Source organism: Pholis gunnellus (genome assembly GCF_910591455.1).
Source record: "Pholis gunnellus genome assembly, chromosome: 9".
Lineage (NCBI taxonomy): Eukaryota > Metazoa > Chordata > Actinopteri > Perciformes > Pholidae > Pholis > Pholis gunnellus.
The window spans coordinates 11,910,872-11,938,348 of NC_136535.1; the positions used below are offsets into that span (position 1 = coordinate 11,910,872).

The following is a 27,477-nucleotide window of genomic DNA, read 5'->3' on the forward strand; positions in this document are numbered from 1 at the left end:
TAAAAAAGTAGCATAAATGTGTGTTCTTCCACACAAAAAAGTGTCATATAGACACATCCTCTCTTTGTCTGCAGCCTCGAAACAGATTAGAATACACACTCCCTTCAACAAACAGAAGCTCACGCCGCTATTGAGCTGACTGGCCTACTGTATAATAAACATAAACTAAAAGGTGTTTTATCTCATTTGTGCTTCAGTTATAAAAATCAAAGCGCAGCCAGATGAGTATATGTTGGTCTCATCCACATGAACTAACAGACTATAACCATAAAAAGAAAATGACTATAATATTCCTATAAAGTGTCTGTGGTTCTCGGTGGTGAGTTTATGGTTACCTCACTGCGCTCCATTGTATTTTACACTTCCCATGGTATCACAGTAATATCCCTTCAATATTCCTATTGGGAATTACAGTGTGACTTTACTGTTAGTGGCAATCTAAGGACAGTATCACTGCTTTGACATTATTTAAGATATCACTGTAATATTCCTACATTATTTTATAGGCATAGATGTCATCGCAACATAATGCAGCCCAGTATGATAGCAGGCTCCCTGCTTGAGCCCTCCCTCCGCCTCTCATGTGTCTACATTTTCATCCCATGGCCGTCTCTAGGTGATTTAGCGCCGCCAGTCTCAAGCAGGTGTCCAACATGGCGATCACGGGGAGCGGATCTCTCGCTATTTCTCTCTCAGTTTTCGTGATTTCAGCGGCGTTTCTTCCGAAAGGTAAGTTTTTGGTTTCTCGCGCGTTTGTGTGTGTGTGTGTGTGTGTGTGTCCGTGATGCAGAATTGCCCGCTTCACGCAGCGAAAGCAAGAGGAGCACCGGGGAGAAGTTGTGGTGCGTTTGCGCGCTAGATGCGCACAAGCTTCCACCACGAATCTCAGCATCACTTTCTATTGACTGCGATACCGCTGTCGACTCCAAAACATCCACGCTGTTTCTCGTGACTGTTGGGCTACTTATCTCGTAATTTGAGCGCTGATTGGAAGGGTGTTGTCCTGTGTTGTAGCTACAGAGGAGTGCTACAAAAAGTAGTGTTAGTGCCGCACAATTGCATCGGCGGTGAGAAAGTATCAGCAGCGACGATCGGGTGAAATGGTCGTACAGTATTCAGACCCACGGGGCAAGTTGAAGGCAATGCATAGTGAAACGTGGCTCATTTCATCATGAAAGACGACCGGTTCTCCGTTCACGAGAGAACACGGCTTCATCGCACTTGTACCGTTTTGTTCGTACCGCATAAACCCCCACAGTCCCAACTCATCCACGGTCTACAAATCTCCCAAGTCTGCGCTTCAGGTGCGCTTTGGAGGAAAAAACACGCATTGCAGCTTTAGTCTCGCAGTGTCCTCTGGCCGCACAACTGCAGCCTCGGATGCCAGTGTGTGTTCCAGTCCGCAGTCTTCACTTCTCCTCCTGTCATTGAGGCTGGAGATGTAAATCTGCCATGTCGCTTGTTGTGGCTTTGTCCCCCCCCCCCCCCCCCCTTTTTTTTTTTACAGTGTGAAACTGGATGAACCAGGGGTGCCTAACTGTGCAAACCATTGGAGCCCCACAGTCCGATCGTCTCCCCCGTTATTCCACCGCGGCTGCATCAGAGTCGCATGCGTCAGTGATTTTTTTTTTTTTGTTCCTGGAAAACGTATGACAATACTGACGCATGTAAAGCGGTTAAAATGTCAGCTTGCAGCCGCTTTAAATGCCTCCCAGCGGTGGGATGGACATGTTGTGTCGTCAATCCCGGGTTGTTAAAATGGCAAGCAACAGTTGCGATGACAGGTTTACACTTGGAAGTCTACTTGTGCGACTTCTTATTTATTTAATTTCTGTTTCTGATAGTGCCATTAGTGGCTACACATATTGACATCTGCATCACACACCAACAGGTCTGCAAAAACTCAACAAAGCCTCTTTGTGTGTCTGCGTGTGTGTGGTGTGAGATTAGAAACCTGCTCCCAAATTGAGTTTAGGCTACTAAGTAAAGGACTTTTTTACTTTTTTTACAGTGGGATTTATTATTTTTTATTTTTTTCACAGCTCACTGCAATGCTTTCATTTTAAAATTGGCGGATTTATTATGGTCTGTGTTGAATGATATTTACAGCATTGTCTCGAGTATCCTTTTCACATTAAGTTAATCAACCTCTCAGTCAAACAAAATAATGCATCGTGAATGAGCAGTAACCTCGAGCTCAATACACCGAGGCTTGCAGCAGCAGGAAACTGATGCGGCCTCTTAGTTCAGGTAAAGTCCCCATGCAAGCCAGAGAAAGTCTGATCTGACATCAGGCATTTTATTTGTTTGATTGTCTCTGTGCCAGCTGCTGCGAGTGGGAAAAAAGCCCCAAGCTGTTGCTTTCTGAAGTGCTGAAGGTCTGCTTTATGACAGCCCTCCCATTTGTCTTTGTTAATAATCCACAATCAAAGGATTTGAACTTTGTCTCCATATCTGGCGAGAGGTGAACTGCCCCACTAACTGGATGCTGCCTGTCACAATAGGTGTTCAGTTTGTTATAAAGACACCAAGGAAATAGGGTGGGTTAAAGAAAGATAGCTGACCCTGACCGTCATAAGAGAAAGTTGTTCACACACAGGGAACAATAGAGCTAAAGAGCTGCCTGCGCTGGGCACCCTGTTATGAAATGCTGACACTTTGCATTTGAACAAACAATCTGTTAAGCAGTATTTTCTCTCCCTGCGTCTCCTGGGGCTCGGCCTGCTGTAGCATATCAGATGGACTAATTTCAGAAGGTTGCATAATCCCACTTATTGCCAGCTTCAAGTCATTCGTCAGAGCTGAGTGATGGCGAAGTGGATCAATACGAGCTGTCATGAAGCCTCAAGGCACCGCTGAAGGACGGGATCTCAGAGAAACAAAAGGAAACATACAGTTGTTACGGTGCTCTTGGTCTGCCAGTTGGCACGTGACAGGGTGAGTAATTGAGGATGTCCGTCTCTTGCTGCTTATGGTGGGGTTTGGCTTTGAAAAGGATACTGCGGAAATCGGCTAGCAGTGTGCTGCTCTGCCCTCAGTTTGTGTTTGCTTACAGCGAGTGTGTTCTGGTGTTTTTATTTTTTATTTCCCCAGTTATCATACGAGTGTTGATCTGCCTGTGTTTTTCACATGTACTTGTCAGTGGTGCATAGTGCGGCCCCCGGTAAGAACATTCACACCTGTATGTTCATACTTCTGTTGAGTCCTGAATATAAGACAATCTAGGGCCAGTGGTAGTACAAGGGTTCAGATCCTTCATTTATTAAGTAGAAGTAGAATTGCAACAGTGTTAAATACTTCATTCAAGTCCTGCATTTAAAATGTTATGAAAAAAAACAGCAAAATAAAGTACCATTACGCAGAAACATTTCCCCTCTGAGTGTTATAAAGTATAATATCTTACTGCATTCTTTTTTACTGATGCCTTATCAGTATGTGGAAGCAGCATGTTCATGTTATAGGTGTTCAAGTTTGGGCTGAATTAAATGAAATGAAATGAAATGCATCAGAATGCAACATTCTGTTATCAGGCCCTCATTAGTTTTGTGTTTAAAATTAAATCATTAATTCTGCAATGTAACTGCAGTCATCAAATAATGTAATGAAGTAAATACACACCAGCTATTTGCCTCTCAAATGTAATGAAGTAAAAAAATAATACATTCAAGTGCAAGTACTGTGCTTAAATACAGCACTTTAGTAAATGTACTTACAGTACTACCAGGACCGTAACTAACGATTCTTTTCATTATGGATAAATCTGCAGATTACTTTCGTGACTCATTGATTGATCAGCTGATCTAAATATAATCAAAAAATAATATTAAGAAAAACTCCCCAAAGCCGTGGTGACGCCAACACATCGCTTGTTTCGTCTAAACTCACATGAGATAAAGAAAAACAGCAGACCCTCACAAATGAAGAGGCTGAAACCAGAGAAAGTTTGGCAATATTCTGTCCAAAGACAAATTGATTAATTAAGTAATACCTGCTACCTACTACTGAGATGTACTCAGAACCACACGCAGAACCTCAGTGCTATCTCTGTAGCAAACTGAAGTGGCCTTCTCTCCACTATCCGTATAAAATAGCACTTACAGTACAGTGCCATGTTTCAGTATAAATTTAATACCGCACTTAATGGCCCATTGATATGTGCCCTCTTGTGAAGTATTTCATCGCCGGTACGTTCGAGATCACCACAGTACATCATTTGTAACAATAATAAACTCTTCTATTTAAAGAAATTGAATTTATTGCTCATTAAATTTGCATTAAACTCTGCTTAATAAGCTTCACTCTAATTGCTAGATAATGCATGGCACTACTTTATGCGGTGGCAGCTAATCTTACTGTTGGAAAGGGAGGGGATGGGAGAGAATTGGCAGCTAATGCATGTAAGGAATTAAGCCACTGGTATCACATGTAACAAAGTAAGTCATGTTGGTTAAAGCACATCACACCTTCAGGATGTTTACTTGCTGTATCTGCTTTGACCGTCTCTGCTGTGTATTTGTGAAGTTCTCGTCTACAATTGGAGTGTTTTTAAACCATTACCACCTCGCCTGAGCATGGCAAGAGTGGGAATGTGCGTCCACGATCGAACTTCACGCTTTCTTTTGAGAACGCTTTTTTAAAAATTGTTTTGGGGCCTAGAAGGTCCTTGCAACTCCAAGTGAATAGGCAGATTTCTCTTTAGTATTCGTTCTTCCAAGTCAGAGGTTGGAGCAAGTCAGTCAGTTTATATAGAAACAACTTGGTTATAGAGGTCCATGTTAGCGGATGAAAATAAATAAATAAAATTCTTTCTATCTATGATTCTTTTCAGTATCTGAAAGAGTCCAATCTCTAAGGTCCAAAACATCACCTTGGGTGCTGAGTACGTTTTTTTTTCTTCACTTGCTTAATAGTGGGACCTTCAAGTAAAAACTGTATGAGGTTGTTCTGTCAAGGTCGCAGGAGTGGTGCTGTAGACATGCTATCACTTTGAGTCATGTAGTAAGTAGAAACTTGGGACATTTCTATCTAAGGGATTTGTACTGCGGTGTCAAACTGAATGACAAACTGAGGACGATGAAAAATGTCTCTGTCTGTCTGTATGTCTGTCTGTCTGTGTCGAAATGTAGTAAACAGTCAATTAGGAGAAACAGACAGATGACAGGTCCTTTCATGATTGTGAGGACAGAAGCTTCCATTCACGACTGTGCTGTGGTAATGAGGAGGAGAGCTGATGTCTCTGCTTATGAATATGACATTGTTTTCTCTGTTCCCTGGATCTGAGAGACCTCACTCTATTGGCTGCAATGCTCAGACGGTGACAATCAGGTCCACAATGGGAAAAAAAGGAAATGCAATGTTTTTGTTTTGAATGGGGCACAGAGTGCACATTAGTATGGGTGATGGAGCAATTACAAGCCACCATTAAGGCTGTGGAGCAGTCAAAGCACAGTATATTCGTTAGGCAGATATCCTCCGTAAACCTGCAATGTAATTCATATATCAATTGTAATAAACAAGAATCCAGTTCAGTAATACGACGATTCTTAAAAATGGCTAGAAGTGATCTGACCATTCAGCTGTCTCATGGCAGATGCCAGTAATTGAGTTTTTATGAAGGCTGGATGAGATTCAAACTTTGATACCTTTAAACCTTCCCTAAATTTAACTACAGTGTGCTGTATTGCCAAATAATTTTGAAATAAAGTTGTTCAGGGACTGCAGGGAGAATCCATCTGCTGTTAAATGCTGAATTTACTAAATGCAGTCAGTGCTGGATTGAGTCCTTGCCATATTATGATTTAACTGAGCCACTCCTTAAAAGTGCAAATAGGATAAACTGTCATGACGTTGGTGATTCTTTGACGTCTCCTCTAGCGCCACCATGCGGTTATAATGTTTGGTCTTTAGTGACGTGTGTCGACAATTATCGGATGGATTGCAAGGAAATTTGGTCCACATGTTCATGGTCCCATCAGGATAAATTGAAATAACTTTGGTGATTCCCTCAATTTTAATACTTTGGTTTCTGACCAAATATATACTGTATGTATATGTATCAAAAGACAAGTCCCATTCCCATCAACCTCGGCTGTACTTTAGTTAAGTGCTAATTAGCAAATATTAGCATGCTAACAAGCTAAACTAACTTGGTAAACATTGCAGCAAAACATCGGCACGTCATTTGATGCAAATTTGAAATTTTTTTCTTTTTTGAATAGCTTCACATACAATATTTTCCGTGTACTGCTTCACTAAAGTATTTCATTTTTTTGCCCTTTTCAGACCCCAAAGGGGAGCCTTACATAATTTTTTCACTCATCAATGTGTCAGATGATATCTGAGACGCCAATGATCTGATTCTCACAAACATTAGATCATATATTTCATCAGAGCCTTTGTTTGGGCCTAAAGGGGAACAACAATTACAACCTAAAAATAGGCAAAGCATACTTTCTTACTCTGGTCCAGACAGTGATTTAATCTTTAACTTAGTATTGCCTTGTTTCTGTAACATATTATGGACCACGCAAAACAGATAATATTCTTAAGAAACTACTGTGTTTCGATCAGTCACAACAAAAGAGGAATTCAGCAGAAAGAGAGCCCCGAGAGTGGCTGAGTCTCAGACCAGAAGTCACAGCATTAAGACTAAATAACTACTGATCAATGTGCAGGAGAAAGGACTCTTTTTTTCTGAGAGAGAAGACTGAATCTCTAATCAATAAATTCAGTCATTGAGCTCCCACTAATCCACTGCTTGAATTGGAATGAAACATGGACATTTATAGAGATTGAGTTTGGGAGTTGGTCGGCCCACGAACCCCATTGGACCCGTCCCATACGGTGTCCCCTGTGGATTGATGGCAGGCCATTCACTTTTATTCCAAATCTGAAGGCGAGAGCTTTTCTCCATCTGGCAGAGCTCAGTTGCTGCACCTTGCCTCTCGGACAACAGCAGAGGAGCAGCACCTTTCTGTCTCCTCTCTGGGCTTGTTTGGGCAGATCTGAGCCTGATAAAATAACCACTGTGTAGCCAGAGTCCTCTGTAAGCAGCGGCACGCAGGTGGAAGCAATGCAACGTCGCTGGAGAAAATCAAAAGTACTACGTACAAGTCAGTGCCAACAGAACACTAATCAATAAAACTTGCATTAAAACAATGTGCTGCTGGTGCCATGCTTTACTCTGAGATTGGAGTATAAATGTAAGAAATACAATGCTTTTATACAATGAGATACTGGGACAGATACCCTACTTTCTAAACAGCATCCCATAGAATCAGCCCCTCCCTTTCTTGTTGAAGTGCCGTTTTCAAATTCATTTATGCAGAGTGAATGAAATATTATTCCCTTACACAGCAGGATGTAGCTAGACTTGGGGACAACATTAGAATAGCCCGGTCCTTCCAACTTTCTATGTTTCTTTTCAGCAGTGCCTCCGTTGCACCCTTATGTTCCTCTAATTGTATTTGAAGAATACACTCGGGGATGCCAGCTGTAAAGAACAAACAAGTCTGAAAGAAACAACATTAAATACTCTAAAGAAAATTAAGAATTAAAGAAATGAAATCAATAGCCTTGAAATATGTTCTATTTTTTAATGAAATGCTACTTTATCAAGCAGTCTGAATACTTAAATGTCACAAAAATGTCCAACCAGCAGTCCAAAACCCAAAGATATGAACCAACCCAAAGAGATTTACAGAATATAAAACACAAAAACAAAACAAAAAGCTGCAAATCATCACAGTTGAGAAGCTGTAACCAGAGAATGTTTACTGTTTGACGAATCGATTAATCAACTAATCACTTCAGCACTACCACTTGTGATGTTTGTGTGCTGACTTGAAATGAACTGATATGGAATTCAGTATGGTTTTAGAAAAAATTCCAGTCAATGCAGGACTTTGAACATTTCCTTTCAAGGTGCACCCTAAGAACATTTCGATGCCGATGTTTACACAGAAGAGAGCTGTTGTCTGCTGCATGCCTTTGGGGGCATCATGCTCTTGAGTTATCAGCGTGACGATAGACCCATCTTAATTACTCTCCGATACAGCACTATAATCTATCATTGTCAGGCTGATCAAGACTGTGCAAACCAAGCACTAAGACTCATTCACCCAAACCAGAAGCCCATCGATTATTTCTCATACTTGAGTCATTGCACTGCGAAGAGACATGGGAGGCAATAGAGCTAATGGAACAGGGAAACTCAAAGTCACATTGTTTACATCTGAGATGACAGGTAAATGTATTTGAAAGGAAATATGGGCTTGATCCACTGGCTCCCGAATAGCAGTCTGTCTGTAGCTAACAAGGAAAGTAAAGCTGCCAAACGATCAACTGGCCTGCGGTTCAGATGTTGAGCTCACTGCACAGCCGCCCCTCTATCTCTAAATCAAATCTTTGTCTTATGCTTAGCATAACTGAACATTTTGATTTAACTCGTCACATTTATTGATAAAAGGCACCTCCAGAGCACACAGACCCACACGTTCTCTGTGTTTTCGTCTTCTTGTTGCCATCAAAGCCGACGTTTTGGCTTTTGTAGGCGGCTGTATGTACGATTGCCCGCACATTGGAGATGATAACATTATTGTTTCATCCCAGTTCCATACTACCACTAACTGTGCTACAATGTTTATTACATTTTCAGTTAGTATACAAGAAATGAACAAACATAACGGTTTTACACTAACAGGAAATGATAAAATGATTCAATGATGCCACTCTGTCTTTTGTTGATTATTATTGGCAATGGTCAAGCCCTGCACCCCCGCCCGGCCACTCCGCTCTGCTGCCTCGGGGCGATTGGTTGCTCCGTCGCTCAGAGGTCCCTGAGGCCGATCGACCCGGTCACAGCTTTTTTTTTCTTTCTGTCCTGGCCCCACAATGGTGGAATGAACTCCCCACTGACGTCAGGACAGCGGAGTCGCTGCCCATCTTTCGGCGCAGGCTGAAAACTCACCTCTTCAAGAAGTGCTACCCTGAGCCTTCCACTCAGCACTTATTGTGTTCGTGTTAGTTTGTGGCACTTATTGTATTTGTATTCATTTGTTTCTGCACTGTACTTTTGCTCTGGTTTATGCTCTTAGATGCTTGTTTAAAAAAGGAGATGCACTTATGACTTCTGGTGACTAGTAGTTCTCTTGAAAACCGATGTTGAATACACTTATTGTAATTCGCTTTGGATAAAAGCATCTGCTAAATGACTGTAATATAATGTAATGTAATATTAGCCTTTTCACAAGGTTTTATTATCGTTAGAGAATTACATTATGGGAGAATAGAGTCCATCAACCCTCAAAAATGTCTGTTTTTAATGTGAATAATGACTGTTTTATATTCACTTTTCCAGTTGAAAAACACCACAAGACCTGATTTAAATTAGTGTGTATTTCTGACTTGAGAAACAGTCAAAGATTCCATATATCTTGATGTAAAACACCTGCAGAATTGTGTTGTCTTTGGTACAATTTTAATATTCGATCCATACGGTTTAGGTCCATATTTTTGTGTTTGAGGTACAATACATCTTCATATGCTCGATTAGAGGAGCTTGAGTTATAGATGTCATTTTTTAAACATGGTTTATAATAATGAGGCCGTTTAAATCCTTGACACTGTAGCAGCTCCAATGCTGCATCCACGCTCTAAGAAAAGATTGACATAGGTAGCCAAACAATAACAAAGAAGAAGTCATAGCACTGCAGTTGTCTCTCCATAGGCAGATCCCAGCAGCCTAGTGTGTCATTAGGCCTGCAGTGCACTGCAAAGAGGCAGGTGACACATACTGTAAGAAAAGAGGATACACACCAGTAACCAGCAGCAAAATGTCGTGAATGAGTCAGTCCCCCTGTGTTCCCGTTGTGGCAAGTGTTTAAGAACAGAGGATAGACAGGAGAGCAGTGTTGCCATTTCACACTGTAAACATTTACGGTACATTTACTCAAGTACTGCACTTAAGTACAATTATGACATACGTGTACTTGAGTGTTTTTATTCTCTGCCACTTTATACTTCTACTCTGCTGCATTTCAGAGGGGAAATGTACTTTTTACTCCACTATATTTACTAATACATTTGTATATACGTTTTGTTTTTGCTCCCGCTTGGCTGGAATTGATGTATATTTTATTTCTCTCTCCTGTTTTCCCAATGGGGTCTAACAGGGGTGTTGAGTCTCCTTTAATGAGCTGTGGGCTTTAATGGAGTCAACAGTGCAATGTTTTTTTTATTTATCATTATGTGCTGATGTTTGTTTCCTCTTGGTTCTTTGTCTTTGCAGCACCTTATAACTTTCTTATTAAAAGTCTTGTACAACTTATATTGTACAAACTAGTGGTACTGCTGAAAGTAGCCTGCTTCTTATAGATGGATGTGGCAGACCTTCATTAATGCTATTCATTTGTCAAGATAAGCCGATTCCACTTGTCAGATTTTCACTCAAAGTTAATTCTTTCATCTGTCCCTTATTCTTTGTTCCACCAGCGTCAGGAAAAAAAAAGCAGAGCAGTTATATTTGCATGTATAAATATACTCAAAAGTGTACTATTTTTGAGTCTGCTCTGAAGTTTCTTTTGTGAGAGGCCACACCCATTGACACTAGAAAACTTAAAATGTTGACAAATGATCTTCCTTTTTTATTGACTTTAAAAAATATTGACATGGCGCGGTGTGTAGGCTTTAGGATAAGGTTGCATATTTCAACCAACTGAAACTTCTCCAGTATGCCCAGTGAAAAAACCTGAAAACGTGAATGGCCCTATCTCAAGGCAGTGTTTGGTTTGAAGGTTTACTGTAGAAACATAGAAACACGGTGGCTAATTGTAACTTGTAACTTTAAAAAAAACACAGAGATTGTTGTTTTCAGGTATTTTACCCTTATATCCTTATTATAGTCAATGTATAGATCCCCCTAAATGTTAGTTACTGTTCTTTCAACAGGCAAAACATAAATGCTTTCCAACTCCATGTTCAATATTTGATTATTGTTACAGCTGATGACCAAATATGACATGCATTTATCCCCCCCAAAAAAATCACTTATTTCTAAACTTCTTGAAAGTATAAGGGGTTTAGTACTTGTTGTTTAGCATGTGTTTCTGTTCACATATATATCCACTCTTTTTTTGTCAATTTATATATTTGTATATGACAGAGAAGCTACAGCAGCCTTTCATGACAAACTCCTTAGAATATAGTAAATAAGAGAGCTCACCGACGGAATAACAAAGTGGCCCCTCCTTACACTCGGGTACACTCGTATGTACGGACAGCTCTTGTGCAAGACGGACCTTTGTCATTGTGGACGGCGTTGCAGCTTACAAGGCCAAATCCATGCTTTAGTGTGCACACAAGCTAAAGGAACAACCAACCAACAACCATTCCTCACGGTACTTTTAGTGCTCCACGCTCTTTTCTACAATCAGGTCTCCTTTAGCTTTGACAGTCCATGATGCTCTCATAAATTTAATTGGTCATTGGAAAGTCTGCTCTCTAAAACTGTTTCTATTGGTTTGCTGCTATCCTCCGAGGCAGAACACATGCCAGCACTCATTAGCACAGAGCTACAGTTTCACTTCTTTCACTTCTTTTAATGTGCCTTGATGTTGCAGCACAATAATGATGCAGCTGCAGTTAGGGCAAGGGGAGTGTATAGACAGTAACTGGTGAAATGTATGTACACAGCAGCACAGCATTGGACATTTATGCACTAGACTGAAATTTGCTCTGTCCGTCTTGTGGTATGGATTTTTTTTTTGCAAGCTTCAGTGTTTACACAAAAAGAGCTCCTTACCTTTTGAGAGCTGTCAGTCCATTTAATGGAAGTAGAGTATTTGCATGAATCTCACCGCTCTTTACTTGTGTGAAGTCGGAGAGCTCTAGTTTCATGCGAGTGCAGGCCACAGAGCACAACTTTGCACTCTTATTTCCTTGAGGCGCAGCAGATCATAAACAGTATAATTATCGTGAGTTGTAAACAGGATAATTACTGGAATTGTCAGTTTATGCAGCCATAAACTAATTCCCAGTTTAGCTGCAGTTACTTTTCAACCAAATCTAACAGAATGCTCTTTATTAATACGTAAAGTAAAAAATGGAAAGAGAAACTGCAAAAGATGGACAACATTTAGTGTTTATTATTATTGTTATTTAACGTACGATGTTATTTAAAACTGCAAATCTGGTTAATTAATGTGTGCATCATGGCTTAGAAGGACCTTCTGCCTTTCAAATTAAAGTTTGCTTTATGTTTTGTCCTTGCAACTCCTCTACTTCCTGGGCAAGTTTCCTCTTGGGAGAAACTCCTGCGAACTCCCCACACGTTACCAAACTGTACATCATGTTGCAGAGAGCTTTGCTTTTAAGAGAGATGATGTGATTGGCTCTTATTGTTTGTAGCTTCTAACACTCTCACTGATAATGTATGATAATAGCTCCCGTCCGTAATTCCCCCCTGTTTCCTGGACCACAGGCCTGCCGTCAGAGTGGTTTTGATTCAAATGTTGCTAAATCCTGATGAGTGCATGCAAATATCACCTTTTTCTAACTGAACCCTATACCCAAAATACAAATCGCTCCTGTGAAATAACCAGAACTGTTCCAACTAGCACGAAGCTGATTAGGATAATTTGTCTTCAGGGCATTTAAGAGCGTTATGGTGCGGAAACACCAACACAGTGGTTTCCAGCTTAAACTGTGGCGTGGCTGATTCGATTTAAATGTATTTACACTTAGATTTTAGGTTTTTGTGTTTATTAGCATTCACCCAATACAATTGATTCACCTCATGTCTATGCCTATTGAAGTTTAAAAGGATATATAAATATGATGCTCTTAACTTGGAATTTGTAAACACGTGGATGTTACTTGCCACCTTCAATAAAACTAATAAAACAATGCTGTAAAGTGGTTCACTTTTGTCTTTTACGAACTCCCAATTACAGTCGAAATGTCTTTCATCTTAGAAAAAACGCATCTCAGAGAAATATATGAGCAGAATATGTTTCACGGCCTCATGTGGTCCTAACTCGCCAAATGAAAGGTTTTGTGCTGTCAGCGTAAGTCAAACTTAGCTCCGTATAGGAAACCTCTGAGGAAGACAGAGCTGCTCTACTCTAAAAACAGATATCAATAAATGTAAACAGCACTGGCCTAGGGATGTCATTAAAAAGAATAGCATGTCTAGACCTCATAAAACCAAAACATATTGTTATTTCGAAGCAGCAGGAGTTATTGCCTGTGAGCACTAAGATGACATCCATCAATTTAAGGTTTTATTGGAAAATGTAGATAGGCTGCTTGGGAGATGTAAATGATTTACTTAGCATAAAGTTTTGCTTGAACAGGCAGCGAGATAGTGTAGTTAGTGAGGGCAGGGAAGTATGCATGTGACAAAGGCGGTATTGAAGCAAAAGCTGATTTCCCAAGCCTAAGAGAACCGAGAACTGTGCATGAATAAATAGGCTAGACCTGCACAACGTGGATTATTCTGCTTGAAATATCAGTAGACTTAAGGGCTGTCAAATGCCATACATTTGTAATAGGGTTGTTGTACATGATTTCATTTTTGTCACTTGTACCCAAATGTCACATCTTCTAAGGTCTGCGCTGACTGTTTCTCACTGTGTGCACAAATTGCTGTTTTTTTCCCTCTGCCTTTTTATATTGTGCGTTCAGGCCAATTTAACTTAACCTCCTCACATTTAAAGCTCTTTTCAGTGAATTTCTAATGATATGATGGCAAATGAAAACTTTGTCTGTAATAAAAACTGTTCATACGGTAGATCTCAGACAAATCACTATTAGCATCATTACCGCATGCCAGTGCAATATGACAATATGCAATATGTGGTGTGTGACAGCCACCTGGATAATGAAATTAACATGGAAAAACTATTGATACTGCATGGAAGTTTGGAAAATTCCTCACCACAATTTGGGAAATGCTACGGCTTCAAAGTACAGAGCATTTGCATGCAGTTGTGTATCACTTTGACACGTTGGCCTCATCTTTCAGTAAATCTCAAATCTACATTTATTCAAATGTGTTCAGTGCGGTGAAGGTTGACACTGCATAATCCATCAAAATGTTCCATTTGAAGAGAGGGGCTGGAATTATTTGAATCATCAGAAAGCAGCCTTGCTTGTGTTGAAGCAATAGAGAAAGTTTTAACCCAGGGAACAAAAACAAAAAATCAAAAAAAGTGATATATATGGCATGGGCGTCTTTTCTCTCATTCTGACCCTGTCTCTCTTTTCTGCTGTGTGTTTCTTGCAATAGAACACAGTAGATAATGTATTTTCCGTCCGTTGTAGACGTGTCATAAGAGGATTTAGTTCATTATAAGGAGTATTTTTTTTAATGACTGGCATATATTTGATAAAGAAGTGAAGATTGGGATGAGTTTGGTTTTTGAGTGTGTCATTTTCACCAAAGACATCAAAAGGAAAGTCTTAATGATTTTGTATTAACACCCTCATTTCTTGACACATCTGGCATTTGAAGGGAAAGGCAGAAATGACTTGCAACAAAGATGTTATGTCCATCGACAGCTATCTAATTTTGTCAACTTTTCACAAACACCTATATTGCACCTCCAGTTATTGTTATTTAATTTGCAAGTTGTTTCTAAGTTTGTTCTTCCTCAAAACTGTGAGCTTTATTCTTTGTTTGCATTCATTTCCTGTTCCTTTTTGATTAGCGTAAATCTACGATTCTGGTTGTGTTGTTCAAGGTTTCTTGCTGTGAAAGGACCTTAAATCTAGGTATAAAATATCTGCTCCACAGAATTGTAATGATATCGCGAATGCAGCAGACCGTTAAGTTAATCATTTCCTTTGACTAACAAAGATGTACAAATCTGGACATAAAGGTAAAGCTGCCATGGCTACATTCTTACTTGTCTTTAGTTGGTAATTGCTTTCATATTGCATATATATGGATGTGTATTCAATTATAGTAGTGGTTTAAATTCTCTAGTTGTTCCGCAAAGTTTAAAAAACTGTACTTGTGTCCACCTTCATCTGTTGCGGCGGTAAAATGTGATGAATATTGAAGAGAACAAAGACGACGCGTTTCAATAGCTGTCTTTTCAGTGACTTCAGTCAAGGTTGCAGCTCAGTTGAACGTATCATGCGACGTTTTCATTTACACAGATCTCAGCTCTCCACTACATCTGTGTATGGGGGAGCTGGGAAGCAGCACTTTCTCCCCTTTGTCCAATCTCAAGGTTGGAATGTGTGGTGAGGGACCCATGTGTAGAAAATGAATTAAGCAGCATTTTACTGTGCTTTAGTTAAGGTCAAAGCTGTTCGTTAAATGTCAGTCACACTTCTAATGTGCTTTATAGATCAAAATATATTGTTTTTATTTATTTAAAAAAAGACAAATAACATAAGTGAAGCAATTACCAATGTTTGCTATTTACTTACCATGTACAACCTTGTGTTTTCATTATCAGCTGGCATCCTTACAGGAAATCAAACTGGACTAAATCAAGCACACAAAATATTTAATTTAGTTCATTCCCTGGCCTCTAGCATTCTGTCAAGTCATGTTTACTAATTGGTTATAGGATAAGAAAAAAACACTACCTTTTAACGAAAAAGTTCAGCATTTCGCGAGATACACATACTGGATATTTTGCTTTCTTGTTGAGAGTTTGATTAGAAGATTGATGCCACTCTCATTTCTGCACGCTGAAACATGAAGCTACAGCCGGAAGATGGTTAGCTTAGCATAAAGAGTGAAAACAGGGGGAAACATCTCTCTCCTGGCTCTGCACCTCTCAGCACCTCTAAAGTTCACTATTTAACATGTTATCCTGTATAACACTTTAAATACAATGTCACGTCAAGATTTTCCTGGGGCCAGAGCCAGGCTAGCTGTTTCACTTCCAGTCTTCCTGGCTCTATAGCCGTGGAAAAAAACACTAATTGTAGTTTTTACAATTTTATTTTCTCATCTAACTCAGCAAATGTTTTCTGAAATGCAGAACTCGACTCGAAGGTAAACTTCACAAAGCAACATATAGGAGGGATTCTTCCAGGACGGACACATATGAAGTAGATGTTTTACAGAATAGACAGAAATGACAATTAATTCACAGTAGAAACCGAATGGCAACATTACAGGAGGTAAAAAAGGTGCATAAAGGCAACCACACTCTTTTATGTCATCGTTCTGCAGAAAGTGCAGTTTGGAGATAAGGTTTGTTAAAACGCCTCTTTGTCAGTAGCAGCAGGAAGGTTAACGAACAGAACCAGCTTTTTTTTGACACATGTATTTTAGTCCATTGTACACAGTAAACATCACTCCTACAGAATAAAGAGGGACTTGTTGTCTCTTTAACTTGTTGATTAGCTGCACAGGTAGATAAAGAGACAGCAAAGGGAACTTTCATGGTTACTCGGATGACACATTGAGCCCATGGCTGACGAAGTGTTGAATGACAGTTGGCAGGGCCCTCGGGGAACCAACTGTCAGCTGAAATATAGTGTAAGTGTAAGTGACATTATTAGGAAAATGCTGTCACCTCGTGCACATGCAATGTCTAAAGTTTGAACGGATATATTCATAGTAAACAAACTAATAGTGTGATGGGTGGCATGCTTCGTCCAACGATTATGCATAATTATGTTTAATAATTCCCCTGACACACAAGCAGACAAACCAACCGCGTGTTTGTTTCTGTCTCTGGCCATCGCTCTTTGTGTTGAGTAGGTCACCTCTGAATATTCATCACCTCTTATGTCATCAACGCTGACGCAATTTGCGGGAAAACATCGCGCTCTTCACTCCGCGGCCGTATATTGCCAACACGGACCAGCTCGGCCATCAGGCATCCACAATGACATAATTATGGAGTATTAAACCGTCACAATGACATATCAGGCAGACAAGATATGCAAAAGGCCCACTTGGTTTACCCTTACTCTTGTCAGAACGGCCTGAAAAATGTAGATTTGTTTGCCGCTGGATCACAATTACGATTGGTATTTATGAGACCCATCAAGCCTTCAAGAGGAGCTGCATTTGAAGGTGACTCTGGGATGCATCACATCAGACTGCGGACACAGTGAAACAAGGCTTTCAGACAAGCTGTCTCCTCTCACCAAGCCTTTTAAATCATCATCACTCTAGCCAGCTGTATGATAGTTCACATGATATATCATCTGTTAGAGCTGCAGCATACGCACCACCAGCAGACAGTGACAATGAGTCTGGCAGCGAGCCGTCGCTCGTTTCCACAGCCGCAGTCGTTTGATGCTTTTGTTTCCCGTTATTAAGCTATCGCTTCCATGCTGTTGTGTTAAGCGTCACTTAAGCTGCCAGTTATGTTTAGGGGATGTTTCTTTAGGCTCTTTTTTTAATGTTCAGTTGCTCTGCTGTTCGTCCAGATGTCTTTTAGCCAAAGCTCAGCTGTCTACCTCTATACAGGCTGAGCAAATTGGCTATTGGTCATACTTAAGCTAAAGGAAAAGAAAATCCAACCTGGACCCTATTTGTGTCGCTATGGCCACCATTCCTGTTGTTGTGGTAACGTTGTGCATGAAGGCCTAATTGTTGAGCGATCACACGTTTTGGGGTATTTTTGTCTTTTTTTGATAGTCAACAGAAGAGAGATGACAGGAAATGAGATGAGCGATAGGATGAAAGGATGAAATGCAACAGAAGTCATCGACTGTTCTCAAACTGGGGACGTCATGATTGGACCAGTAAATTCAAGTGAAACCAAAGGCTAGTTTTATTTTTATTTTTATTTATTTCATTGTGGAATCATATCGTAAAGATCTTAGTATTTAATTTTTCAACAAATTTCTGTTTAAATTAATGATTTTGAGCTTGCTGTATAAAAAAAGAAGTAAAAGCAGTTTATCTTTATTATTATTGTCATTAATGTCCTTAAATTAAACACAACCACAACAAGAGACTTTGCAGTTAAAGACAGACATCGAACAAGCGCTCCACAACAACATGACCAGCAGTCAAGAATGAAGACAGTGATTGTGTCACTGATTTCAGCATTGGACGTTTCGGGTGAATTTGTTTTACTTAATGGTTTAGATGAGAGGATTCAACTGGATGGTCAGGTTGCCTTTATGATTGTGCCACAAACCTCTTTGTAATTTCAAGCTGTTTTTAGAAGATTGACATATTTCAACATTTGAACTGCTGATCGTATATTACTGGTCAGGTCTGATGAACAAAGATATTCAAAAAACAAACAAGAAATGTAATGAATATATTGGAAGTTGGAGTTCCTGTGATATTCTATATTTTTCTTACTGTCAACAAATCCCACGAGGAGATTAAAAGCAACAATGAACTGATATTGCTAGCCCCAGACAGGTTAGGGTAAAGGGTTAAATCAGACATTACTCAATGATACAAGGCGGTCTTTTCAAGGCCAGTCTTATACTTAGGTGGTATTCAGATTAAGCTGTTCATATGAAAATGCTTCATCTCAACACTGAGTATAACAGTGAGAATACAACCAATTAACCAAACATGTATTTCTACCTGAGGTGTTCTGACTAAAGAAATCATATTCTGCCAATTAAAAACAAAGTACATATAAAAGGTGTTGCTGCTTCTAACGCAGGAAACAGAACTGATTGTCTCAGTGGTAACAATGTGCCTCAATAGTAACAGTAAAAAACTGTAAAATGACAGATTTCTTTTGTTGTTAAAAAACAACACCTTGTTCCTCATCCTTGGTGTGTGAATGTGAACAGGTTATTCTAAGCAAGCTATATGACATCTACATGATAAACTGCTACCAGGACAGCAGGGTCGCCAGTTCATGTAAAAGTAGCTGCTGTGTCCACGCAGGGATGCCCTTGTTCTTTTCCTGTACCCCAATCCTTTGTTTTCTTCCTCACTCCTCTTTATGTGACACAGCCACTTACAGGTAGAGAGCAGGTGTGGGACTGGCCTCAGCTGGGCTTTATCCTGGCCCAGATTGTCCTTGGACCCCCATGTTTGTCTTGCAACCTCGGCTGCAGACGCTCCCTTACATCACCGGCTATTCTTAAAGCTCCCCTTAACCATTGATTAATCCACTCTAGTCTGATTCAGATATGATTAAAGGCAAAGCATCAAAGCATTTTACGGGGGTAATTACTCACTCATTAGCCATATGTTTGACAAGTATGCCCTCCTGGCATTGGAAGCGTCTCTATTAATCATAAACACATCTGACAAAAGGCGATGATGAAACGACGAAATATATATCCTGACTTAGAATCAGTAAGATTATATTATTGATGAATTACAGAGCAAGCTGTCATAAAATAGCATAGTCTTTACTTGATGTATGACTGCAGAGAATATATTTTGGGTCATCTGGTGCCGCCACCATATTTCTTCACAGACCATGTTGCTGACATCATTATCAGTCTGACCTGCTCGGGGCATTTTCAACCCCCCCCCGCCCCCCATTCAAACACCCATATGTCAACACATACAGCTTGTTATAACCCAAACAATCTAAACAAATGATCTCACCGGCCACCTGAACATATTTTCCTTCCACATGATATGAAGATGACACCCCACTCCCACCTCCGAACTAGCCACCCACTCTCCGTCTCCTGTCTCGCCGGGCGATCTCCCCAGGCTGTGAGGACAAGATAGGACAGGAGAGGATAAATTACAGCCACGGAGCCGCGGCTATCTCTCATGCTTTCATTTGCACCAGCAATTAATCAGCCATCACTGGAGAGCTCTCGCATGTCAGGCGGAGGATTTTATTAGGGATGTCCTTTATGGGCCTTAATGAGACTTATGTCTTCTTTGAGTATTTCATTTGCTGCACATAGCCTGGCTGCTTGTAACCTTGAGGTGAGGAGCTTTTCTTTTTTTTTTTCTCACAACAGTAAAGCTTGGCAGAGCTTTGTTACTCACCTCTCAATGATCTTGACTTGACGCGCTCTTTCATCCACTGCCTCCTTGGCTGTTACAAACTCTCCTGTCTTGCCGTTATCTAATTTTAGACACAATTAGGCCTGATTTGTTTTGTTTGTTCTGACATTCCTCCTCACTCCGGTTTTGGAATGCAGCTAAGTGAGTTATTGGAAAATCACCTTGAGTTTTAGGCACTGCGGAAATGGACAGTAATGCTTCTCAATAACTGCTCAATCATAATTAAAATAAAATGTGAAGGGCATGACCAGTCAAATACAACATATGTGCTGCTTGTTTGCTATTATTAGTTTCGGCATTATGTAAGGCCCTGAAAATCTATTTGTTCGCACAACTTTTCTCTTTTATTGGCTTCTAAATGAACACACTTTTTCTTTGTTGGAACAGTTTAGAGGTTGAATTCTAAAAAGGTGATGTTACAAATTTCCATGCACCAATCAGGATTGAACAACATCAAGATCAATATTCACACAGCCCTAATGAAGCAGAGATGTTTTTTTAAATTTGGTAAAAAAATAATCCGTTTTCAGGCTCTTTAAAACCCCAATTTTCTGAAATACCAGAGGGGCTGTTCCGAAGGTTTTTCCAGATTTCCAAAAAGACTCTGATTTTCAACTCAAGTTTGCCTCTTTCTCCTGATCTAAACAAAGATGGTAGCCAGAGATGACATATATTCCAGCTCAATTTGTATAATATAAACCACACTTAAGGCTTTTGTCATCAGTTGTATTGATATTGATATCTCTTTCCAATATCCTGTATAACCATATATTATTTTCCTTGGGTTCTACAAAAACAACAAAGACATATGTCTGGCTACATGGATTAGTAAATTCAGTCGCAATAATCATTTATTTCATGCAACAGATGGAATTTCTTTCTTTCCAGATGGTTAGAAGAGTTTGAGGATTTTGGAAAATTCTTTAGAACAAAAGCAAGTGTTTTTCAAATGGCCATCTGTTTTTACAAAGATCTCAAGGTATTTATTCTCAGAAAATTGGACACTTATATTTGACGTAAATACAATGGTAATACATAACAGACACCAACTAGGGCTAGCCGCAATGTAGCCAAAAAGCCACTAGTATTTCTCTGTGCAACAAATACATTTCAGATACATTTCTTTTTCTAGTTTAATTACTAACTAGTGGGAACTTGCAGAATGGAAACTGTACTTTCTGAAGAAAATGCAGAGCAAAGAATGAAACATTTTTCTTGCCTTCGGACCACTTTCTCCTTTTATCGTTTAGTCGTTGATTTTGAAGTGTGTATGTAAATGTGTATATATATATATGTTGCTATGTGTTGCTATATTTGTCTCTGTTTCTGTGTACTGGCTGTGGATACAAAAATCCCTCTGAGACAAATGCATTCAATTTAGAGCTGGCTACACTGTTTTGTGTGTGCCCAAACAGCCAAACAGCAGCAGCTACAATCACAGTGAAAATACCCGGAGTGGGCGTTTCCCAGTCAGCCCATAACCACAGACTCAGCCAGTTTGAGGGGATATGGAGGCCATCTGGTAGCATTTTTACAGTATGGTGTGGCAGTTTGCCCATGTGTGCTACAGGAAGGGTCGTATGACGGTCATGAAAGAAAGAGTCTCTGGAGGACGCAGACATGAATATTCTCAGTACATTTTCTGGGTCAAACGTAAGCTTGACCAAAGTACACGACCTGATCACATCTGTCACCAGTTTGTGCAGCATGAATGATCAAACTATATGACCTTTAAAAACTTAAATGATATCTTAGCAGTTCTTCAAGCTGCATTTGCAATATGTCATGAAACCATTTTGGGAGAGAGGTTTTGAATTTGACTCTCTCCCAAAGACACCATATGTTAATAAGTAGGACATTTTACTGCGCTGTAGTTTACAAAGGGTTTGAAGAAATGATCTGAAACTTATTATGTAAATCGAAACAATCAATACTAATGGTCCATAACATAAAGGTTATTTTGAACTGGGTAGTAATTACTCAAGTACTGCACATAAGTACAGTTTTCAGGTAATTGCACTATAATTTTACTCGAGCATTTCCACTTATTTCCACACTTATTTTGAAATATAACATCAATACTGTAAATCAGGAGAAAAAGAAAAAGCCTTTTTTCCAAACAGATCTTGCCATTCCCACACAATCACATCAGCAACAAGACGGGTCAACCAAAACACAAGGTGGATTATTTTAGAAATAAAGGCAAAAAAGAAAATAGAGACAAGACAACTCGGAGAGAAGGTACAAACGAATTACACCCACGTGGAAATCAATATCGTTGTGCTTCCACCTCATTCTTTCACTTATGAATTCATAAATGAAATATACATGCCCCGCTTGAAGAAATACTTGTTATACATCTTGTGTACATTCTTTTATATGCAGCAGCTTTTCCTAACTCTGTCACCCGTTCCTTTAAATGAGGCTCTCCGAGCTTCTTCCAGTTCTTCAGAATAATTTGCCGTTCAATCATTATCGCCAGCTGGGTCCGACTCCCTCAGTGATTGTGGAAAAAGCAGTTAACAATATTTTACTTTTGATTCACTACTTTTATCTGACAGCTGTAGTTACTTGTGACTTTGCAGATTAAGATTTTATTAACTGTATCATCAGCTTCTAAAATATAAGAATGTGTTATAGACTAAACTGCAGCAACCATATAAAATCTCCACCTCAGCCAACAACAACAATAAAATGCTTAAATAATATTCTCCATAAAGAGCATTTTTACTCTTTGAGTACATTTTAGTTCTGTACTTCACTTTACTTATTTAAATATTCTTCCACCCCCAAATTCTAAAAACCTTTTGACGCCAGTTTTGTGTGATTATCTTTCTTAGATACTGTACATGCTGTAAATGAAGGGAGACGTTGTAGCCCTTTAGGCCACACACATATACAGATATGTGTATGTCTGTGTGCATTATGATATATATGAATATTATAAGACCAAGTTTGAGTTCAGTCCCCCCCCCATCGCCCACACACAAACACACCAGAGTCCATTTCTCGCTGACCGCACATCGTTCGCCAGCTGTGTTCCCCGTTTGACAGCCAGGTGGTTCAGACTTTGGAGCGCAGCAGCTTCGGTTAATTAAGGTTACCCATTTGGATCTTGTCAATGGTTAATTTGCAGATGAAAAAGAGTCAAAAACTTTTTCTTCCTTCAGCAGCCTAAGCGTTGTTTCTTTGTGTTGCCTAACGACTCGGGCCAGTGGAATAGGACTGAGCGGTGCAATCTGCCCAGTCTTCTGATACATACAGCACATGGATAAAGTTTACTCTGAGAAATGCTCCAGCCCAAAATCAATATTGAACTTAAACAAGCTATTTACAGGATTTCAATAATGTTTGACAGAGGCTGATCCAGCTTGCAGTGTGTGGTTTGAGTATGAGGAGATCACTGGCCAAAGCATGTAACTTGGAGACTTCTAGAGCTGCAATGATTAGTCGATTGAGAATAAATTATAAACTTTTTATGAACTCTCGTTGATCTTTGTTTTCCTTGTTTTTTAGTTTAATTTCTATTTATGTGTGTGCACAATGAGAGCAAAATAGCCAAAGTAAAATCCCTGATATTTGAAAATAGAAAACATCTTCTTGGTCCAAGGGAAACTATAGTAGTTTTTGCATTTTAACTCATCCTGTGAATCCTTCATTTCTTATATAACAAATGATTAACAGTATAATGCAATATAAAATATATTATATTTTAATATCGCAAAGTTGTAATAATATAAAATATATCTATATTAAAATTGTTGACATACATTAATTAACAGTTAAAAATGGCCAAATATATGGTTAAAACTACATTATAGTGTGTTTTGAATCATTTGTCAATATATTGCTTAAAGAAAAATGATACTCCGTTGATTTGATTTCTTGCCTACGGGGGAATAATACTTAAAATAAGAATATATGCAGCTTCTCATATAGAAAACAATTGACATGGACAATTCCCTCCATAGGTCTGAAACCACAGAATATAATATAATCACATTATTAAATCTTTAATATTAAATCTGGAGCTGTCTGGAGTGACTTTGTGAACCCATAGAAGAATTTATATTCCCACCCAAGCTTCATATTATGTGATATTTGTTATTATGAACCAGTTAAAATATACCCCATGGTGATTCTTCCTATATGCCCTCACACACACACCGACTATATTTCACAATTAATTATCTCTGGCAAAGTGCCACATTTATGGTGCCTGGCTTGAGGAGAATACAAATCATATACAGTAAATACATGAAACGGACCTGGATCTAGTAAAAGTCTGTGGGGTAAACTAAATAAAGCAGTTGAAAATCTAATTATGTTCTTTCACTTACCAGGAGTGTGAGTTTTTAGCCTGTGCAAAATCTGTCTGGAAACGAGGTGCAACCTTCATTGTTTTTGTTTGCATTTTTTACCCAATTAATTTGTAGTTTGAGGTGTGACAGCGGTGAGAAGCAGAAATGGAGGAGCAGAATAATCAAATGACTCCCTCACTGGGATTTAATAAACCAGAAAGTACTAATTTCACCTTTGATTGCATCCATTATTTAATGCCTAAAGAAAATATATCTAACTTCTCATCATGTGCCCGGTGTGCCTACTGTTTTGCGCTGCATGCATTATCCTGCACAGTGCCCTTGGCAGCGGAGAACAGACAAGAGACTGAGGAGGAGACAATGGTGAGCCACAATGTTTAGAGATTGATCTTTAATAAACATAGACAGTAAATCTCTGATGATACTTCTCCTACACAGAAAAGACCAACGATCTCAAGGGCTCAATAGTTAAGTGATAAATGGGGGCAGCATTGATATTTTAGTCACAAGGTTCACCTATGAAGTCTCGGTTATTGCCTGAAGTAGCTTGTAGTTTTTATCTTCTTTGATAAAGTATTTCAAATAAACAAGAACAGTATAGATGCAAAAGCTAGTATACATTTCAAAATGGAGAGTGAACATGATGACACACGTGTTTGTTTTCGCCATAAGAACTTTAAAGGTCTGCAGTGATGGACGCAGCCTTTTTTTTAACATGTGCAAATCTGAGTTGGGTGTTTTTAATTCCAACACTTTAAAGGAAGTGTCATGAAGTTGCTTATTAATGTCAGTCACACCTTGACGTCTCCCTAAAGTTTGCTAATGGCAGCCGACATTAGTCGCCATAAGCTACCGGTCAGACAAGACACAGCGAAGCTGTGACTGCAAACGTGTATCAAATTGAGGCATAAACTAGGGAGTTTGCAATATGTGATGTCGTGATTGACAACCGCTCCGGGTGAAGTTGTTGCAGAGCCGCAGGCTCGGGAATTGTTCGTAAAGTAGCAACGTCAAGAGGAGATAACGCAGATGACGTTTCTGAAACACGAATCACAAGTCTGTGTGGTAGAATTTGCGTCATTTTGATCATAAATGTATTCATATTGATATCATGGTTAGTTGTTGTGTCTTTCTAGACAAAACGCTAACATGGTGCTCGTGTCAGTTAGCAGCTAGGTGGCTCTCACGCTAACAAGCTGTGGCCGTGCTCTGATTGGACACGGGCGGGTGGATGGGAGGGATCACGAAAAAGGGACCGAAATGGTTGATTATCAAAATAACAGTAAAATTCTACACTAATCTATTCATCACCGAATCATGACAGCTCCACTTTAAACTCTGTCCTTCCCATTAAGTTACAGTAAGTAGCCAATAGAACAGGAAACACATAGCTACAATTGCACCAAACAAAACAAGTTCACACCAGGAAGTTATTTACATGATTTGTTTCATTCAAACTTGGAGTCATCACTCAATTTGTAAAAGGAATGTACATCTTAACTAACAGAGGCATTCACATACAACTGAACCTGTAGCTCCCCACAAGATTCAGGGTGCAAATGGAGGAGGCAGACTGAGTGACTTTTCAGCAGAGCCACCCACCAGCTGCTGGAACATAAATAGTAATGTATCATTATGGCTGCGCTGAGGGAAAACACCCTGTGTTTTAGTTCTTTGCGGAGGTCATGTGGCAATCGGTGGGTGTGTTCATGCAGCTCTCGCTTAGAAAAACAGGCTAAATTAGACCTTTATGATGCAGCCACGTCAGCCCTCCGAAACTCACAATGGCAGTTATGGAGTTTTCAGTTTTTGCTTTAAGGAAACACTGTTTTCACTGCCATTGATTGCACTGACACTGGAAGCTGATGGAATTGACCCTGAAATAAATTAGATTTATTTCTTCTTATTTACATTCCATAAATATCACGCAGGAGATTTTTTTCTTCTTCTTTTAGTTTAAATGAGGTGATGGTGGTGGTAAAAAAGAAAAAAAAAAGATCAATGAATCTTTCTGTTTTGCTGCACATAATCTGCAGGTTTGTCTGGAATGAGCTCCGTGTTAGATGACTCAGTGGCGTGCCCCCACATGATGCAATGCACCGCAAGTCCATATTTCTTTGAACTTTCATCGCTTTCATGGTAGTCTGCCAAATATTTATTTACTTGTGTTATTGTTTTGACGCCTTTCTTTTGTTCTGAAGTTTATCAGTTGCCACAAATATCGCCTATGGATAAAAGTTGGGAAAGCATCACTGTCAGCGTATTGCTTTTCTAACTAGGATTTGTGTTATTTTTGATATTGAGATAAGATTCAATCCTAAGGGTCGCAGTATAAGTGCAGAGAATTGTAATGCAGACAGAGACAACACAGTATATTCTCATGTTATCTCACTCGGCTTTAATCTTAAGATCTAGGCAGCAGGAGAGAGACTGATGATAAAACTTGACAGTGCAAAGAGAGGAAGCCATCTTAAAAAAAGGAGATTGCATGTATGATGGTAAGGGGATTATGGGTTGTTTGTTTCTTCTTTGGAAATATAACTTTTGGATGTGAAATCAGCAACATCTAAATGATTGCATAATATGAATGCTTTCTTTTCTAAGAATTGTTCATTTTTTGGTTCATCGTGTCACAAGCACAGCTGATCGTCAGTGCGCCCTAGTTCCTTACAGCTTCCTTTTTGGTTTGGCCCTTGTATCTCTGACATAGAAAGATTTGGCTGCCATGTTCCCTGACAGAGTGCTGATGAATTCCTGGAATGAGTTCCATTAAGTGGCCTGTTTTCCCCCAAGTGAGAGCAACTGTTAAATATGCATGGCTGAAACATAAATGAAGCCTCTTCTATGGAAATCTTGATGTTTGTGAGGGACCTACGTATGATTTACAAGTCTGTTTTATTTGGTCGTTTCAATTTTGATGAGGCATTCAGCGAGCTCTGTCGGTTAGCCGTTCACAAAATGGAAGCTGCTTTGTCTGTGTGGGCAGTGAGTTTTATCTCTCCTGACTTTGGCTGTGTTTAGGTATGGATTTATATATTGATGAAGCTGTTTTGGGTAGTCAGAGGTGATGGGATGCAAACAGAGATTTGTCTTTGTTTCTGAGATATAAGTGATTTTTCTTAACTCATTTGTATCAAAGCAAGTTAGATTTAATGAATTATTTGACTTGTTCTTTAAATCTGACTGATTGTTGTGCACCACAATTTTGCTCGTACTGACCCA

At 39.4% G+C, this 27,477-nt stretch overlaps 1 protein-coding gene across 1 annotated transcript in view; it reads left to right on the forward strand.

Annotated features, from left to right (window-relative positions):
• Nucleotides 1-653: 653 nt before the first annotated feature.
• cadm1b (cell adhesion molecule 1b) overlaps nt 654-27,477 on the forward strand; it is a gene marked incomplete at both ends in the record, with an annotated part of 124,491 nt that continues 97,667 nt past the window's right edge. Inside the window, one exon of the mRNA XM_079166008.1 lies at nt 654-729. Within this exon, the coding sequence (XP_079022134.1) occupies nt 654-729 (76 nt within the window). The remainder of the gene's footprint in view (nt 730-27,477) is intronic.